The sequence below is a fragment of the Coregonus lavaretus genome (assembly GCF_964263955.1).
Source record: "Coregonus lavaretus genome assembly, chromosome: 9".
Taxonomy (NCBI): Eukaryota; Metazoa; Chordata; class Actinopteri; order Salmoniformes; family Salmonidae; genus Coregonus; species Coregonus lavaretus.
Window position 1 is genome coordinate 48,791,493 of NC_139996.1, and position 18,087 is coordinate 48,809,579.

The following is an 18,087-nucleotide window of genomic DNA, read 5'->3' on the forward strand; positions in this document are numbered from 1 at the left end:
GGAATCAAATCCATAATGCTCTGCACAAAGTATCCCCTCAATTATACCTATTTGAGTCTTCCCAAGTACCCCCTGTGGATAGGCCCGGTACCCCCAGGGTTACTAGTACCCCAGGTTGAGAACCACTGCCCAAATACCCCCCACAAAGGCACAGAGTGACACTCAGAGATCAACATTGTCAGTCGGACTATAAAATCCTGTCTAATGTGCTTTGGTGTTTATCTATATACATGGTGGGAATCCGGGGTGGAAATGGGGGAATTCAATCATTTTGACATGTAAAAATGAGCTATAGGTGAATTCAAGGATTTTACATTGGTGGGTTCTCAAAGTAACTTTTCCCCATTTCCACCCCTGGTGGGAACGTTATCTTTTTTTGGTCAGGCAAAATGGCATTTAGTATCAATGTTTCTTTACAAGAGCGGTCAATTTGGTTCTCTTTTAGTGTGTCCCTTCAGTCCTGCTTAGAGAAGCTTCCGCCAAGACCAACTGTTGGGTGCTTTCAACCGTCTCCTGATGGACCTCTTGTGTAGTCTGTTGCTGGGGGTGGCACCAGCTGAGGGAGAGAGAGGCACATGTTGATGACATCATTAAAACATTGCTGAATAACCATCAAAGATAAAGAATAAGGAAATTCCAAAGTGCAGGGGTATTCAAAACTGAGCCTGGATGTCCGGAGTACTGCTGGTTTTCTCTTCTACCTGATAATTAATTGCACCCACCTGGTGTCCCAACTCTAAATCAGTCCTTGATTAGAGGGGAAGAATGAAAATCAGAAGTGGAACTTGCTTCGAGGTCCAGATAAAAATGTGCCTGCCATAGTGTCTCATATCTCACCTACTTTACTATACTTTAATGTTATTGCCTTGTTTCCCTAGAGATGTCTATATTTCTCAAACTTGTGAATGTTGTATCTCTTTTTGTGTTGTTACTCTGTAAGTATGTATGATGTCATCTGCAAGGTTAGTAGACGCTAATCTCGGAACCCAGAAACTATCTTGTGTGTGCTATCTAGCTACTCGATTGACTCTGGGGGCTGAGGTTTTAAATCAGAGTTGACAGACGTGGACGAGACACGATAGATTAAACAAGAAAGGTTAGACTCACATCCTATACACTCCACTTGTGGCTCCTCCCACCGCCCGTCGGGAAGGCAGCGTACAACAGGTGGGTGGCGCTGTGTGAAGCCTGCGTCACACTGGTAGCGGACTATAGAGTTGACGGGGTAGCGGTCTCTTCTGCTGCCCATTGGCCTGGCGTTGTCCACCTCAGGGGGTGAATGGCACATGACTGGGAAGAAAGGGAAAACCAGAGGAATTAGCTAAGGAAATTATCTCAAAAGATCTGTCTATCTGTTTCCAATGATGTTGATAAAATCTGGATTTTATTAACTTTTTCAACTAGGCAAGTCAGTTAAGAACCAATTCTTATTTACAATGATGGCCTACCTCGGCCAAACCCGGACGACGCTGGGCCAATTGTGCGCCGCCCTATGGGACTCCCAACCACAGCCGGATTGTGATACAGCCTGGAATCAAACCAGGGTCTGTAGTGACACCTCTAGCACTGAAATGGAGTGCCTTAGACCGCTGCGCCACTCGGGAACCCAATGATACATTGACTCTTCTGATACATTGACTCTTTGTTGTGCCCTACAAATAGTGAGCTGGACCAACAATAGTGTTTTTAGGGGTACCAATTCATTTTAAGACTCACAGTTTGAACACGTTTAACACTTAATTTAACACCTGATGAACCCTTATTTGTGCATAGTCCCCCCCGGACATCCCTATTTTCCAAAAAGCAAGCCTAGTGCTATTTCTCTGTCCTGTTGGCTCAGTCACAGACAGCTGACCCAATTCATGTTCTGTGCCCTCTGACCCTCAACCCCTGCTCCCTACCAGGTTCACTCTTGCAGGTGAAGGGCAGGTGGTAGTTGCAGGGAACATCGTTCCACTGGCCGTTCTCATGCCAGATCATCACTACACAGTCCTCTCCAGAGTTAAAGTAGTTATCTGGCTGGTTGGGCCTCCAGTTCTCAAATTCCTGCATGCGAAGACATCAACACAGGACCATTTGATTAGAAAGGAGGATAAAATAGAATTAACAAGTCAAATGGTAATTTAATATTAATATCAATAATAATAATGTAAAATATAATTTACAAAAAAAGTAAAGTACAGTAAAGTAAAGTAGGGGACCAGAGTAGGGGATACCTGAACTGGTATAAAACAAAAAACTCACCAATGGACTTCCATCTGTCCAGCGGAACTTATTCTGCACGTCCTTGTCATTGAGTCCAATCCACTGATAGTCCTGAGCGTTAGCTATATGGAAAAATGAAAAGAGAACATTGAGCTGTCATGTACAGTACGTATCAGATATGTTCTTTGTTTGTGCGAAAAATAAATTACACACACGCGTGCATGCACACACACACAAACACACACACACACTTCACAACTAAGACAATAAAGAATACGTACACACACACGCTTGCACACACATACACACACACATTTGCACACATCCTATATCTATACTCACAGTTGACAAACTCCTGCTCCTGTTGGGAGGTGATGCTGACCAGGTGGGAGTTGAGCTCTTGGCAGCGCTGCTCAGCATCGGGCCAGGTGTCTCTCTCAAGAAAGTGCAGGTAGCAGCTCCCCATGAACTCCACCCAGCCCTCGGCACAGCCCTGTGCTGCTGCACACAAACAGATAGACACATTCACAAATTTACTGTAGAATGTTGGCTTTTTATTTAATTCATACAACCCTCCCCCTCCCCTTTAACCATAGGTGGCGCTACCGTAAGGCTAGCTGTAACCATAGGCGGCGCTACCATAAGGCTAGCTGTAACCATAGGCGGCGCTACCATAAGGCTAGCTGTAACCATAGGCGGCGCGTCCATAAGGCTAGCTGTAACCATAGGCGGCGCTACCATAAGGCTAGCTGTAACCATAGGCGGCGCGTCCATAAGGCTAGCTGTAACCATAGGCGGCGCTACCATAAGGCTAGCTGTAACCATAGGCGGCGCTACCATAAGGCTAGCTGTAACCATAGGCGGCGCTACCATAAGGCTAGCTGTAACCATAGGCGGCGCTACCATAAGGCTAGCTGTAACCATAGGCGGCGCTACCATAAGGCTAGGTGTAACCATAGGCGGCGCTACCATAAGGCTAGCTGTAACCATAGGCGGCGCTACCATAAGGCTAGCTGTAACCATAGGCGGCGCTACCAAAAGGCTAGCTGTAACCATAGGCGGCGCTACCATAAGGCTAGCTGTAACCATAGGCGGCGCTACCATAAGGCTAGCTATAACCATAGGCGGCGCTACCATAAGGCTAGCTATAACCATAGGCGGCGCTACCATAAGGCTAGCTAAGCTTCCCCTAAAGTAAATTGAATTAAATTGACAAAATTATATAGCCTAATTAGCCTACTCTTGTCTATACAGAAATACCTAAAATCATTCATAAGACCAGAAAGCATGATTTGGAGGATCATAGGATCATTAGCTTATTTTTAAAAAATAAGCTGTGGATTGTTTTAAATCGCATAGTCTGTCGGAAGGGCTCACAATTTGGGCAGCGCACACGGCAAATACCAAATACACCTAAAGAAAATAAATGTTCTGAAATGGCTCTTTTAAGGGTCCGTGGAGAACTCTTCCATGATGAAGAACCTTTGAGTTAAGTGTGGGGTTCTTGATGTGGCACCTACGGTTCTTCAGAATTCTAAGAGCTTATTGAAATTTATGGAAGCCTGCAGATGTGTCACTTTCATGGCACACAGAGAATTGGCAAGTGTTAACTAATGTAGATTTTTTTTTGTATAACATTTTTTGTGCTGATTCAATAGTTAAATGAACACTGAAAAAACTTGAATTATCACTCAGTGGTGTAAAATAACCCCTGTGTTGGTGTTAATAACCAGAATTGAACCAAAACCACGCCCATCATTATCATATTTCCTAGCATGCTCTATTGCAGATTGATTTTTTAAATTGTTTGTTTCACTATGTCTTTGCATGTATACTGAACAAAAATATAAATGCAACATGTAAAGTGTTCGTCCCATGTTTCATGAGCTGAAATAAAAGATCACAGAAATGTTCCATACGCACATTTTGTGCACAAATTTGTTTACATCCCTGTTAGTGAGCATTTCTTATTTGCCAAGATAATCCATCCACCTGACAGGTGTGGCATATCAAGAAGCTGATTAAACAGCATGATCATTACACAGGTGACCTTGTGCTGGGGACAATAAAAGGCCACTCTAAAATGCATGCAGTTTTGTCACGCAACACAATGCCACAGATGTCTGAAGTTTTGAGGGAGCGTGCAATTTGCATGCTGACTGCAGGAATGTCCACCAGAGCTGTTGCCAGAGAATTTAATGTTAATTTCTCTACCATAAGTCGCCTCCAACGTCGTTTTAGAAAATTTGGCAGTACTTCCAACCGGCCTCACAACCGCAGACCACGTGTAACCATGTAGGCTCAGGACCTCCACATCCGGCTTCTTCACCTGCGGGATCGTCTGAGACCAGCCACCCGGACAGCTGATGAAACTATTGTATTTCTGTTTGTAATAAAGTCCTTTTGTGGGGAAAAATTAAGTCTGATTGGCTGGACCTGACTCCCCAGTGGGTGGCCCTGCCTCCCAAGTGGGTGGGACTATGCCCGTTGGCCCACCAATGGCTCCACCCCTGCCCAGTCATGTGAAATCCATAGATTAGGGCCTAATTAATTTATTGCAATTGACTGATTTCCTTATATGAACTGTAGCTCAGTAAAATCGTTGAAATTGTTACATGTTGCATTTATATTTTTGTTTATTGATTCATTCATTAATCTTATGCTACTCAAATATACAGAAGTAACATACATTTTTCTAAACTATTCCAATCTGTTACTTGGACTTAATGCACCCATTACTGAAATGGTTGTTCCAGTTTAGATGTTTAGGGTAGTCTTATATCTTAGTCTTCCCAACCCTGGCAGTCATTTTGAATGTAGGTTGCGGGTGAATAAAAATTCAAAATGTCGGATATCCCCACTCTGGCTGGATTCCAATAGGAATTATGCATCACTTTGCAAGCCAGCACAACGTGACTTGCAGGACTGATGTGGACTGTAAACGATGAGTTTCAGGCCACTGTATTAAGTTAAAACTAGGCCCTCAAAATAAGGCCTTATGAAATACTTGAATAATAAAATTAATGACAACATATTCACTTAGGCTCTCTCTGTCACTAGAAAACACAGTCATGGGTGGTACTGGTAACTCTAAAATTCAATCGAAAGGCACCCTGGGAAATATGCAAATGCATAAAACCCTACGACAGGGCTATTCAATTCCGGTCCTGGAGGGCCGAAACATTTCTGGTTTTGGATTTTTGTATGGTTCTTCAAAGAACCATCCCATTTATGGTTCTTCAGAGACCCTAAAATGGTTCCCCTATGGCATCGCTCTCAAGAACATTACCTTTATTTTTGCACCTTTGTTTTTAAGAGTGTAGATGATCGTTGACTTGCGAATGTCAGTGAAAGGTCCAGCCAGCCATATCGCAATATTTCAAAATACAATCGCGGAAAAACATAGTTTGAGACTCACACGCCGCCTATGCCTGTAACGGTATACGTTGTTGGACATGGAACTTTAATTTGCATGTAAGTACAAAAATAACAAAATATTGATACCGGGAATGTTGAGTGAAATGTCTATAATAGATATGTGGGCTTGTAATCACGTGAATACATCTTGTAACACATAGTGTTGTCACTGGGACTCACATGTGCTGCAGTCCTCTCCAGTGAATCCATGTGGGCATTGGCACACAGCAATGCCATCCTGCACAGAACAGGTGCCTGTGCCACACGGGTTAGGCTCACAAGGGTCAGGATCAGCTAGAAAGAGGCAGGGTCAGAAAATAATGGGTTGATTTAGACAATATGCTTACCAGGGGACATTGTTCATTAGCTGTTAGCATATGGTGGATGAAGCAAAGGAAACAATGGCTTATCGTAGATGCTGTAACCAATGGCCTATAGAACACTTCTATGGTAAGATATGACCAAATTATTAAATATCGTGGTACTATTCCTTTAAGCAACTTACCATCAACTACAGCAGGCTCCTCCACCACAGCAGGGGTCACCATTGTATTGGCGGGTGCTGTTGTTGGGCTAGAGAAGACTGCAGACGGTGCCGTGACATTGATTGTCTCCGTGGGCCCTTCCAGCCCTTCTTGCTCCTGCCCTTCGTGCTCCTGGCCTTCCTCCACCAGGTCCAGGTCATCCCCTCTTCCCGTGTTTCCGATATACTCTGGGTAAGTCATGGTAGAACCAGGGGGCAACACCACAGACAGGCCTTCTGCGACCATTGACTCCCCCAGGGAGAGCCCACTGGCTGAGGTGCTCCCTTCATGGTGGCTACTGCCGTCTCCACTGACCTCTACGTAGCCCCGGCCCTGCTCTGGACGCTGTCGTGTTGTCACCTCCATCATCCCATCTTCTGTCAGGAAGATAACCTCATGGCCTGAGTGGGATCCGTCACCACTGGATGGGAATCCAGAGCCGCTGTGAAAACCGTAAGGATAACCGGAGGCGAAGGGCTGGTAGCCAGAGACCTCCTGCTCTCCCGAGGACTTCTCGGTCAGGTCGATGAGACCTGAATGCTCAAAAGATATGTCGGGAAGTCCGGAGCCAGAGGTGCTGGTCACATCCCCACTGAAGAAGCCACCCGATCCAGAAACTCCACTGGAGCCACTGACATCCACACCTCCTTGTCCAAACTCCTGTCCAGTGGGCTGCTGCTTGGAGATGTCCACCATCTCTCCGTTCACCATGATGATGACAGAGTCCCCGCTACCGCTCAGGTCCCCAGATACCCCGCTGCCACTACCGGAGTGGGGAAGGACACCGGACAGTTGCCCACCGCTGAACTCTCCCACCCCCACCCCGGACCCACTATTCCCAGACCCAACTCCAGGGGGGTAAGTGACAGTGGTGCTCCCTTCTACAGCCTCCTGTAGACCTCCAGAGCTAGAGCCCTCTCCTGACAAGATGTGCCCACTGCCCTCGAATGTGTAGCCAGACCCAGAGCCCTCGCCACTGTCCCCACCAAATGTATCTCCGCTACCAGGGGTTTCACTGCCAAAACCACTGGCAGAATGCTCAGCTAAGCCTGAACCAGACACATCCACAGATACAGGTGGTATGATGGGGCTCACTGAAAAACCACAGAGAGAGAACAAAGGAAAAATAACATGTACTATTAACACACTCTGACTAGAAAACAGTTTATGCATTTTGATTTAACCAGAGGCAAACATGCTAGTATGTAATTCTCTTTCATTCTACTGTTACGTTTGGCATAGTCAGCAGGATAAATGTACAGGAAATACTAGCAGTGATACAGAAATACCCGTTGACCACTTAATATAGAGATCTTTTACCAAGAGTCAATTGGTCCGTTCTGGTTGTCATGTTGATCATTTCCTCCTCGACAACTACAGTAACGTTGAGTCTGGTTTCAGTGTGAATAATCGTATGTTCAGCTACAAAACAAAGAAAACCAACACAATATAATTGTCATGCTTTTAATAGTGGCTGTATTTGGGCTTAATCAGTTTGAGATTTAACAGCCACCCTATTGATGACTCTGAACAGATCCAAACTCATACATACCTCTGAAGCAGAATGCGTCGTATCTGGAGTGCTGGTCGGGGTGTCCCGTCTGGTTGGGGAAGGCGTAGATGGTGTGTACCCCAGCCTTGCCTCCTCCACAGTGGGGCCTAGGGGTGTGGATGGGGTAACGGACGCTGCGGTCCTGCAGCCAGCCTGGACGGCACTTGTCAAAGCCCTGTTTCCAGGCAGCATAGAGCTGCCCTGTGGTGGCTAGCGTGGTGTTGAGCTTCTGACAGTGGGCCATGGCCTCCTTGTAGGAGAAGCTGTCATAGTCGCTGGTGTAGAACAGCTCCCCTGAGAGATGAGGAAGAAGAGAGAGCAGGTGGTTTTACTAGGGCGACCACATGTCCCGGATTGTGTGGGACAGTCCCGCATTTTGTCCCACATGCTGCCCCAAAAAATTATTCATGCAGGCTACACTGTCCTGCGAATGTCATTCAAAATCACCACATGTGGTCACCCTAGGTTTTACTCATTAGTCACCATCATGTTTGATGGTTCACTTTACATCTGAAGTCTATAGAAGAAAAAGAAGAAGAAGAAGAAGAAATCTCTCAACATCTGAAGCTAAGCTCTGAAGAAAAAGAAGACAAAGAAGAAGAAGAAGAATAGGGTCCATGCGCCATGAACTGACCCTTGAGGCGGTCCACATAGCAGTAGACATCGTATCGCTCGGTAGCGGGTCTCAGGCCGTAGGACCTCACCCCCGGGAGATGCTCCAGGTTCCCTGAGCACTTATCTCTGGGAGACAGGATGGGGTACCTGACCACAGGAGAGAGCAAACGGTCACTATCCAGGTAAGGGAAAAGGTCAGGATTGATGGTTAACAAAGCAGTTCTACTTCGGTCCTCTTCAGGAAAAGAGACTAGAAAGTAGAGTTTCAAAATTCTGGAAACATCCCCAAAGTTCCCAGGTTTTTCAGATATCTCAATCAGAGAATGTCTGCAATCATGAGGGAATATGCAGGGAAGGAATCCTACAACCGGGATTTCTGTAAAACCAGAATTGTGCAACCCTACTGAGAGGGCTATCTCACCTGACGGTCTGGTCCCTAAGCCAGCCTGCATCACAGTTGTGGAGCCCTGCCTCGTAGGCTGCCTGGAGCTGCTGAGAGCTGGCGATGACCGCACCCACACTCTGACAGGCCAGCTGGGCCTCCATGAAGGACAGGGCATAGCGACTGGAGCCAGCACGGTAGTGGAACACTACACCTATAGTGAGAGACGGAAGGAGGGAGGGAGGAGTAGGAAGATAAGGGGGTAGAGAGAAAGAGGGGAGATAGGGGAGGGAAGAGACAGACAGAACCAAACACAGAATTTGTGTTATTACGCTTGAAAATGAAAATGGCAACTACGGCAAAATAGAAACAATTTCTGCCATGATGCTGATCAGCACAATCTGCTAACCTGTAGGAGACATGGCAATGTCATTGTCATGAGGGAACTCGGAGGCCATATCAGGTTTAGCTGTCACCCTGCTGATGATCTCTTCCCCCACGACCGGGGTGACCTTGGCATACGTGTCGTTCACACTGGGGAGGATGGGTAAGGGCAGTTCCATGCTGGTGGTGTCCAGGGGGGCTTGGGTCAGAACCTCCCCCTGTGCCTCAGCCTCAGAGGTGGTGGTACGCCCCAGGTAAACCATGGGGCCAGCTGTGATGGTGGCCACCTCTGGGAACGGGGTGGTCTTGACTACACCGTCGTCCTCTGTGAAATAGACCATTGGCAGCAGGAAAAGTTAAAGCCACACTCTGTGTTACTGGAAATCACTCTGGCTTTAACACACCCAAATTAATTTCACAATTACACCTTCAACACTGCCTTTTTTCTTTAAAAGGAAGTGATTCCCTTTTGACGCTTTTCTTTACACTTACCTTGGTAGCAGATAGCGTCGTAGCGGGAGTCTGGGTACGGGTAGCCTGTCTGGTTAGGGAACAGGTACACAGTCCTCACTCCAAGTAGTCCTCTACCGCACTGGGGCCTGGCGATGTTGATAGGGTAGCGGACGCTTCTATCTGCCAGCCAGCCCGCGTTGCACACATCCATGCCAGCCTTCCAGGCCAGGTACAGCTGCCCTGTGGTGGCCAGCTTGGCCCCTAGTTTGGCACACTGGTCCATTGCCTGGTAAAAGGTGAACTTCTCCATGGACATGGAGTAGAACACTCTGCCTGGGGATGATGTAGAGGGGAAGGCAAAGAGTGAGAAACAGAGGCAGGCAGGCAAACAGACAGTTATCTGTTATGATTTCCGCTTCTTACTTCTCAAGCTAATATAATATATTAGGCTAGCTAGTTGGGTAGCTGTAGCTAGCTAGCAAGATTATCATCATGGCATGTATGGCAAGTGCATCAGCAATCAACATCAAGTTGATGCCCAGCTAACGATTCTAGGGAGAGATAACTTTTTTGTCATGTTACCCGTAATGTTCCCCTAATGTTTGAGTGTCCAGTTATCCGTTAGTTAGAGGAACATTCTATCTATGCTAGCAATAACCTTCTGAGAACCTTTTTAGCACGTTTTGGCGTTGCAGTTAGGAAAACGTTTCCTTAATGTCAAACAGAACATACCCAGAGCGTGGCTGCCATGTTCTCAGAATAAACAATATTAATGTTCTAGGCAAGTTTCATTGGACGTTGCAAGAACATTTCTGTGTAAAGTTTTCTGAAGCTTAAGGGAATATTACATTAAAGTCCCTCCAAACATACACAGAACATGGTTGCCAGGTCTCAGAATATCCAATATTAATGTTCTGCGATGTTCTCAGATCATAAGATATTAATGTTATAGACACGTGTCATGGGAACGCTGCAAGAACATTCGTAGCTGTCTATTTACCAGCACAAACTGATGCTGGCACTAAGACTGCACTCAATGAGCTGTATAAGGCCATAAGCAAACAGGGGCAGCGCTCCTAGTGGCCGGGGATTTTAATGCAGGGAACTTAAATCCGTTCGCCCTAATTTCTACCAGCATGTTAAATGTGCAACCAGAGGAAAATAAACTCTAGACCACCTTTACTCCACACACAGAGACACGTACAAAGCTCTCCCTCACACTCCATTAGGCAAATCTGACCCTAATTCTATCCTCCTGATTCCTGCTTATAAGCAAAAACTAAAGCAGGAAGCACCAGTGACTCGGTTAATAAGGAAGTGGTCAGATGACGCAGATACTAAGCTACAGGACTGTTTTCCTAGCACAGACTGGAATATGTTCCAGGATTCTACCGATGGCATTGAGGAGTACACCTCATCAGTCACTGGCTTCATCAATAAGTGCATCGATGACGTCGTCCCCACAGTGTCCGTACGTACATACCACAACCAGAAGCCATGGATTACAGGCAACAGCCGCACTGAGCTAAAGGGTAGAGCTGCTGCTTTCAAGGAGCGGGACTCTAACCCGGACACTTATAAGAAATCCCGCTATGCCCTCCGATGAACCATCAAACAGTCAAAGAGTCAATACAGGACTAAGATTGAATCGTACTACACTGGCTCTGACGCTAGTCGGATGTGGCAGGGCTTGCAAACTATTACAGACTACAAAGGGAAGCACAGCCGCGAGTGAGATGAGCCCACCAGATGAGCTAAATCACTTCTATGCTCGCTTCGAGGCAAGCAACACTAAAGCATGCATGAGAGCATCAGCTGTTCTGGATGACTATGTGATCACGCTCTCCGTAGCCGATGTGAGTAAGACTTTTAAACAGGTCAAGATTCACAAGTCCGCAGGGCCAAAAGGATTACCAGGACACATACTCCGAGCATTAGCTGATCAACTGGCAAGTGTCTTCACTGACATTTTCAACATGTCCCTGACTGAGTCTGTAATACCAAAATGTTTCAAACAGACCACCATAGTCCCTGTGCCCAAGAACACTAAGATAACCTGCCTAAATGACTACCGACCCGTGGCACTCACGTCTGTAGCCATGGAGTGCTTTGAAAGGCTGGTCATGGCTCACATCAACACCATTATCCCAGAAACCCTAGACCCACTCCAATTTGCATACCACCCCAACAGATCCACAGATGATGCAATCTCTATTGCACTCCACACTGCCCTTGCCCACCTGGACAAGAGAAACACCTACGTGAGAATGCTATTCATTGACTACAGCTCAGTGTTCAACACCATGGTGCCCACAAAACTCATCACTAAGCTAAGGACCCTGGGACTAAACACCTCCCTCTGCAACTGGATCCTGGACTTCCTGACGGGCCACCCCCAGGTGGTAAGGGTAGGTAACAACACATCTGCCACGCTGATCCTCAACACAGGGGCCCCTCAGGGGTGCGTGCTCAGTCCCCTCCTGTACTCCCTGTTCACCCATGACTGCATGGCCAGGCACGACTCCAACACCATCACTAACCCTATCCCTAACCCTAACAACACAACAGTGGTAGGCCTGACCACCGACAATGATGAGACAGCCTATAGGGAGGAGGTCAGAGACCTGGCCGTGTGGTGCCAGGATAACAACCTCTCCCTCAACGTGTTCAAGACAAATGAGATGATTGTAGAGTACAGGAAAAAAAGAGGACTGAGCACGCCCCCATTCTCATTGACAGGGCTGTATTGGAACAGGTTGAGAGCTTCAAGTTCCTTGGTGTTCACATCACCAACAAACTATCATTGTCCAAACACACCAAGACAGTCGTGAAGAGGGCACGACAAAGCCTATTCCCCCTCAGGAGACTGAAAAGATTTGGCATGGGTCCTCAGATCCTCAAATAGTTCTACAGCTGCACCATCGAGAGCATCCTGACTGGTTGCATCACTGCCTGGTATGGCAACTGCTCGGCCTCCGACCGCAAGGCACTACAGAGGGTAGTGCGTGCGGCCCAGTACATCACTGGAGCCATGCTTCCTGCCATCCAGGACCTCTATACCAGGCGGTGTCCTAAAAACTGTCAAAGACTCCAGCCACCCTAGTCATAGACTGTTCTCTCTGCTACCGCACGGCAAGCGTTACCGGAGCGCCAAGTCTAGGTCCAAAAGGCTTCTTAACAGCTGCTACTCTTTGTTTATTATCTATGCATAGTCACTTTAACTCTACCCACATGTACATATTACCTCAATTACCTCGACTAACCTGTGCCCCCGCACATTGACTCTGTACCGGTACCCCCTGTATATAGCCTCCCTACTGTTATTTTATTTTACTTCTGCTCTTAAATTATTTTTTACTTAACAATTTTTTAAACTTATTTTTCTTAAAACTGCATTGTTGGTTAAGGGCTTGTAAGTAAGCATTTCACTGTAAGGTCTACACCTGTTGTATTCGGCGCATGTGACAAATACAATTTGATTTGATTTTATGTGTCCAGTTTTCTGAGGGTTAGGAGAATATTCCATCAACATCCCACCAAACATGCAAAGAACATAGTTGCCATGTTCTCAGAACATATGATATTAATGTTCTAGACACGTTCTAGACATCAAATAAACGTCCCCCCCTAAACATTTTTTAAATAATAATAATATTTTCATTACACATCACGCCTTGTTACTGTTGCCGAGCCAATCAAGGCTCTGATTGGTGAGCCACTGATCAATTCATAGCTCTTTATCTGTTGACATGCTTAGGGATACTCACACACAGTGCGTTTGACATACAGTGTTTTTAACTTACATATTTGACACACTTTGACATTCTTGATTACATTGTGCATGTTCATTTATATAGTAATTATTATTCAACAGTCCTCACCTGGGATTTGAACTCACAACCTCATGGTTCACAGTAGTACTCCAATCTTCCTGCTATGCTACGATGTCTGTGTAAGGTATCAATGAATCAGACTATTCTCTCATCATTGATTTTATTTACTTATTTCAGCAATTTAAGAGCTTTCAGTATAGTTGTCTAATGTTGGTGGGGCATGTTAACCTGTTTTAATGATACTCCTGAATCACTATGATCAGTAAAGGTTTTGCTTGAGTGTACTTTTAACGGAGCTATTGCTTACCACCCTATTGCTTACAGCATTACACCTCTCAAGTTGTTGCAGACCTATCAAGTTGTTTCAGATCAGTGCCTAGGGAGGAGGGGGTAGTGTTTCTTCTGGACAGGACAGGGCCTAACTATACTGGCCCAATAAGCATATTTCTTAGAGATATCCATTATTGGGACAGTGGTTAGGGTGTTTCTTTATTGGTGCTGGTGGCTAGGGAAATCACACTACTCTCACGTTCTTAGCAAAATATGTTAACGTCTTTATTTGGCAACAGTTACAACACACTAACCTGAGCTAAGAAACCCTAACCCCTCCTCACTATAGGCACTTATGTAGATGAAAAAACTTGATAGGTGTAAGCAATAGTGTGAATTCACTGTGAAGTAAAAAAAATATTTTATTGATTATAGTGATTCAGGAGTATCATTACAACAGGTTAACATGCCCCACCAACATTAGACAACTACAGAGAAAGCCCTTAAATTAAGGAAATAAATCAATCAAATCAATGATGAGAATAGTCAGATTAACCGATGCCGGACACGGACCTGGTAGCATAGCGACTGTGAACCAAGAGGTTGGGAGTTCAAACCACAGGTGAGGACATTTATTATTACTGTATAAATGAACATGCACAATGTAAATATCTACATCAAATATGTAAGTTGAAAACACTATGTTAAATGGATGGATCAGAACATGGTAACCACTTTCAGGGTGTTCTATTTGACATTAAAGGAATGGTCTCTTGGAAACAGTCCTCGCACATCACAGGAACATTACTATGAAAACGTTAGTTAATGACCTAATGAGACTCTTAAGGGAACATTCTCTAAAGTTGTGGGAACGTTTGTTGCTGACTGGGTGTAGCTCATATTATTCTTTGCATGATACTTTGACTTCAAATTATCATTCTCCTATTCATACGCTATAAATCATGCTTGCATGACAACCATGATAAACTACAATATTTGCTGTTGAGTACCTGACATCTTCTGTGCGAAGCAGTACACGTCATAAGTGTCGTTGACCTCTCTCACGCCATAGGTTCGCACACCCGGGAACTCATCCTTGTCTCCAAAGCAACCCTCACGAGGCTCATGGATGGGGTACCTTGAGTAGATCACGTGACATGGCAGAGAACAAAATGGTCCATACACATGACACATCAATTAGTCTGAAATTATATATATTTTAAAAATCCCAAATGGTTATAACGTTGCTTCATTCCAAACCATGGTTTAGAACCCCCATACTCAACTGGCGGACTGTGGTCCGGAGCCGGACCCAGAACGGGGTCAATACAGATCGCGGGTCCCGACTACCAAATATTTTATTTTAATGAATTTGTGTGTGTGTGTGTGGGGGGGGTGGGGGCTTCTCAAATAGTACTTGAGTACCCCTGGTCTTGAACAACATTTCACATCCCCACACAACCCTTCAGGTTAGTTCATTTCTACTGTATATCCACACTGTGTGTGAAAATATCAAAGATGGCTTTCCTAAATCAGCTATGACTGACAATAGTGCACATGGCTTACCTAAAGCAGTCATGACAGATAACGGTACACAGTTTAGTATGTCAGAATTACCTGACTGTTTGGTCAGATAGCCAACCGGCGTCACATTGGTGGAAGCCATCGTCAAAGGCAGCCTGTAGCTGGGCTGGGGTGGCGATGGTGGCATTGTTCTGGATACAGGCAGCCTTGGCCCTCTCAAAGTTCAGAGTGTAGCGAGTAGAGATGGCTCGGTAGTGGAACACAATACCTGGAGAGGAGAGAACAAATTTCCCTCACTGTATTATTTTTAAGTATTATACAATTTCAGAGGGTAGGCTAGGGCTAGTGTATATATGAGGTAGAGTATTGGATTATGTGCTATTGAAGGGATATTTCACTCCAAAAATCCAACTTTGTCAGATGTGTTTCGAAAAAGTACTTAATATGAAGATTAATCCATGTCCCATGCTACTGGATTTAGCTATATGCCTCAATCCCAAATAATAACCGAATATTTTACTGATTTTATTTGGCACATTCTTTTGTCAAACTTTATTTTTGGAGTGAAATGTCCATGTTAATGTTAATGTGTGTGAGAACCCTCAACGCAATGTAGAGTACATCTGAACCAGAATAAAAGCCAACCTAATGATCGTTTCTTGAATAGCTTAAGATCATACCAACAAAATGCACTCAGAGCCTGTAGTTAAACTCCAAGTCATACCTTGAACCTGGATGTCCACCGAGTCATAGTTATCCTCGATGCCGTGCATGACCTCACAGCGATAGGTGCCTGAGTCCTTGGAGCGCAGCTCCGTGATCTCCATGGTGATGTCGGTGGGCACCAGCGGGTAGTTGGCCATGGTGACCCGGTCTAGGTACTCCGTCTCCACGTGAACTTTGCCCTCCGACGCCACCAGGATGAGGGTTGCCTTGCCCTTGGTGATGTAGGTCCATTTGATGCGGTGGGACAGGGGGGCGACAGTGGGCGTGGCCGGGTCGTTGACCGTGTTGTCTTGGAAGTAGCAGGGCACCACCACCTTGGCGCCCATCAGAGGGCGCAGCGGCACCTCCACAGGGATGCTGACACTCAAGGTACTGTCTAGATCTGGGTAAGATAGTATGAGATGTATTTTTACAGTATATCAGCAGATCATGTAGGGACGATGTTGCCGAAGTGAAGTAGCATGATGGATGTACTGCCCGTTTATTTTCAGCAAAGTGGAGTGAATTCATGTCACTTGCCTGCATTATTCCAAACCCTATCCTAAGAGACTAGAAAACTCTTCTACTTTTGCATTTGGTGTCAGTATCCAGTATATAACAGGGGCCCTGTTTGAATAGCTAGAACTGCGTTCTTCCCTATTTGCAATGCATCCTTCCCTATGTCCTTCTTTGATGTTGGTTGGATTTGATTGGATGAAAGCAGTGGAGTGGAAATCTTGCATACACCTATTCATGTTAGATCAGTGATTACTTCAAGGAAAGGAGGAAGGAACAATGCTTTTTTAATAGTATTTGAATATGACCAGTGAACAATAGTGATGTAAGCTTACACATACCACCAGGGTCTTCAAAGGATATTGTTGAGGTGATGAATGGCAGAGACACCCACAGTAGGAGCAAGGTGATCATGGTTGACCTGTTATGGAAGAAAAAACTGTCAGTGAAACAAATGGTTGTCTTGTCAGATTTGGTGAGGGACTTAAATTTAGCCTGGTCAACCAGACTGAGCTCTCATTTTGGTTGACCAGGCTGACTGTAAATGACACGTGGTCCTCTGTAGCTCAATTGGTAGAGCATGGCGCTTGTAACGCCGGGGTAGTGGGTTCGATCCCCGGGACCACCCATACGTAACAATGTATGCGTACATGACTGTAAGTCGCTTTGGATAAAAGTGTCTGCTAAATGGCATATTATTATTATTATTACAATGGCCACACATTTTTAATAGGTTTCAATGGTGTGTAAAAAGCCTCATTAGACCACAAACGGTTGCTGTTCTCTGTGTAGCCAGGTGGTAAAAGCACATGGCTGTATTCGTTCATATCCACTAGATGATTGTGATTATGATTTAGACAGAATTTTACTTTATGGTGACCTTGCAGTGATTTCCCTATAACATTATTCTATTTTACATTTAAGCTTAGACAGAATATACAACCACACATTTGTTTTGTGTCCTGTGCTGGGTTTACTTTCACCAGGCAACATCGGTTTAAATGATTCCAACTTGTCTGGTGGGAAAGGTTTTACCAGATAGTTTATTTACATGTATTCTTCAGTACAACACAGCTACTTTGCCCCTTAGTGACACTGTATTCACACAGGCTAACTACTATATATCAGTATGGGCTGGTTGTACTGTGCTTTACTTGGGCAAAGTGGAAACATGTTGTCAAAAGTCACTCTCCCATTCTCAAATACCACACACATGTTCATCAATGAATAAAACCCCTCTCTGTCCCTGGCACAGGAAATGTTCTCATCGCAAAAATAGAATTTGAAATGGATACAGCATGGGAAGTCTTTATACAGTAGCTTATAGCTACTATAAGCTACTGTATAAAGACTTCCCAAGCATACAATTTGTGTGTTTTTTTATAGGAAGAAATGACATTCAGGGCAGTTTTCTAGCGGTTCTCAGATACTGGCCCTTTCAGTGTACAGTAGTCTCTCTACCTCCAGTCACTTCCTCTCTGGCTCGTGAAGAGTGTGTGTGAAATGTATACAGCATGGGAAGTCTTTATACAGTAGCTTATAGGAAAATGGAAAAACGTGATTCATTTAACCCAATGCATACAATTTGTGTGTTTTTTTACAGGAAGAAATGACATTCAGGGCAGTTTTCTAGCAGTTATCAGAGACTGGCCCTTTCAGTGTACAGTAGTCTCTCTACCTCCAGTCACTTCCTCTCTGGCTCGTGAA

The 18,087-nt window shown here is 45.1% G+C and overlaps 1 protein-coding gene across 2 annotated transcripts in view; it reads right to left on the reverse strand.

Moving 5' to 3' along the window:
• acanb (aggrecan b) overlaps positions 1–16,796 on the reverse strand; it is a 19,610-nt gene extending 2,814 nt beyond the window's left edge. The window contains exons 1-17 of one of the 2 annotated variants that reach the window (XM_084168756.1): positions 16,722–16,796; positions 15,884–16,267; positions 15,253–15,427; positions 14,646–14,773; positions 9,572–9,865; positions 9,105–9,404; positions 8,735–8,909; positions 8,333–8,460; positions 7,699–7,992; positions 7,467–7,568; positions 6,128–7,240; positions 5,803–5,916; positions 2,548–2,703; positions 2,245–2,327; positions 1,902–2,046; positions 1,108–1,290; positions 1–556 (exon numbers count right to left, since the gene is read on the reverse strand). The exon at positions 1–556 is cut by the window's left edge and continues 2,814 nt beyond it. In XM_084168756.1, the coding sequence (XP_084024882.1) occupies positions 465–556; positions 1,108–1,290; positions 1,902–2,046; positions 2,245–2,327; positions 2,548–2,703; positions 5,803–5,916; positions 6,128–7,240; positions 7,467–7,568; positions 7,699–7,992; positions 8,333–8,460; positions 8,735–8,909; positions 9,105–9,404; positions 9,572–9,865; positions 14,646–14,773; positions 15,253–15,427; positions 15,884–16,267; positions 16,722–16,794 (3,939 nt within the window). In that variant the 5' untranslated portion in view covers positions 16,795–16,796 and the 3' untranslated portion in view covers positions 1–464. Of the gene's footprint in view, positions 557–1,107; positions 1,291–1,901; positions 2,047–2,244; positions 2,328–2,547; positions 2,707–5,802; positions 5,917–6,127; positions 7,241–7,466; positions 7,569–7,698; positions 7,993–8,332; positions 8,461–8,734; positions 8,910–9,104; positions 9,405–9,571; positions 9,866–14,645; positions 14,774–15,252; positions 15,428–15,883; positions 16,268–16,721 lie in introns of both variants that reach the window. The other variant, XM_084168755.1, reaches the window with a different exon arrangement.
• Between the last annotated feature and the right edge of the window lie 1,291 nt (positions 16,797–18,087).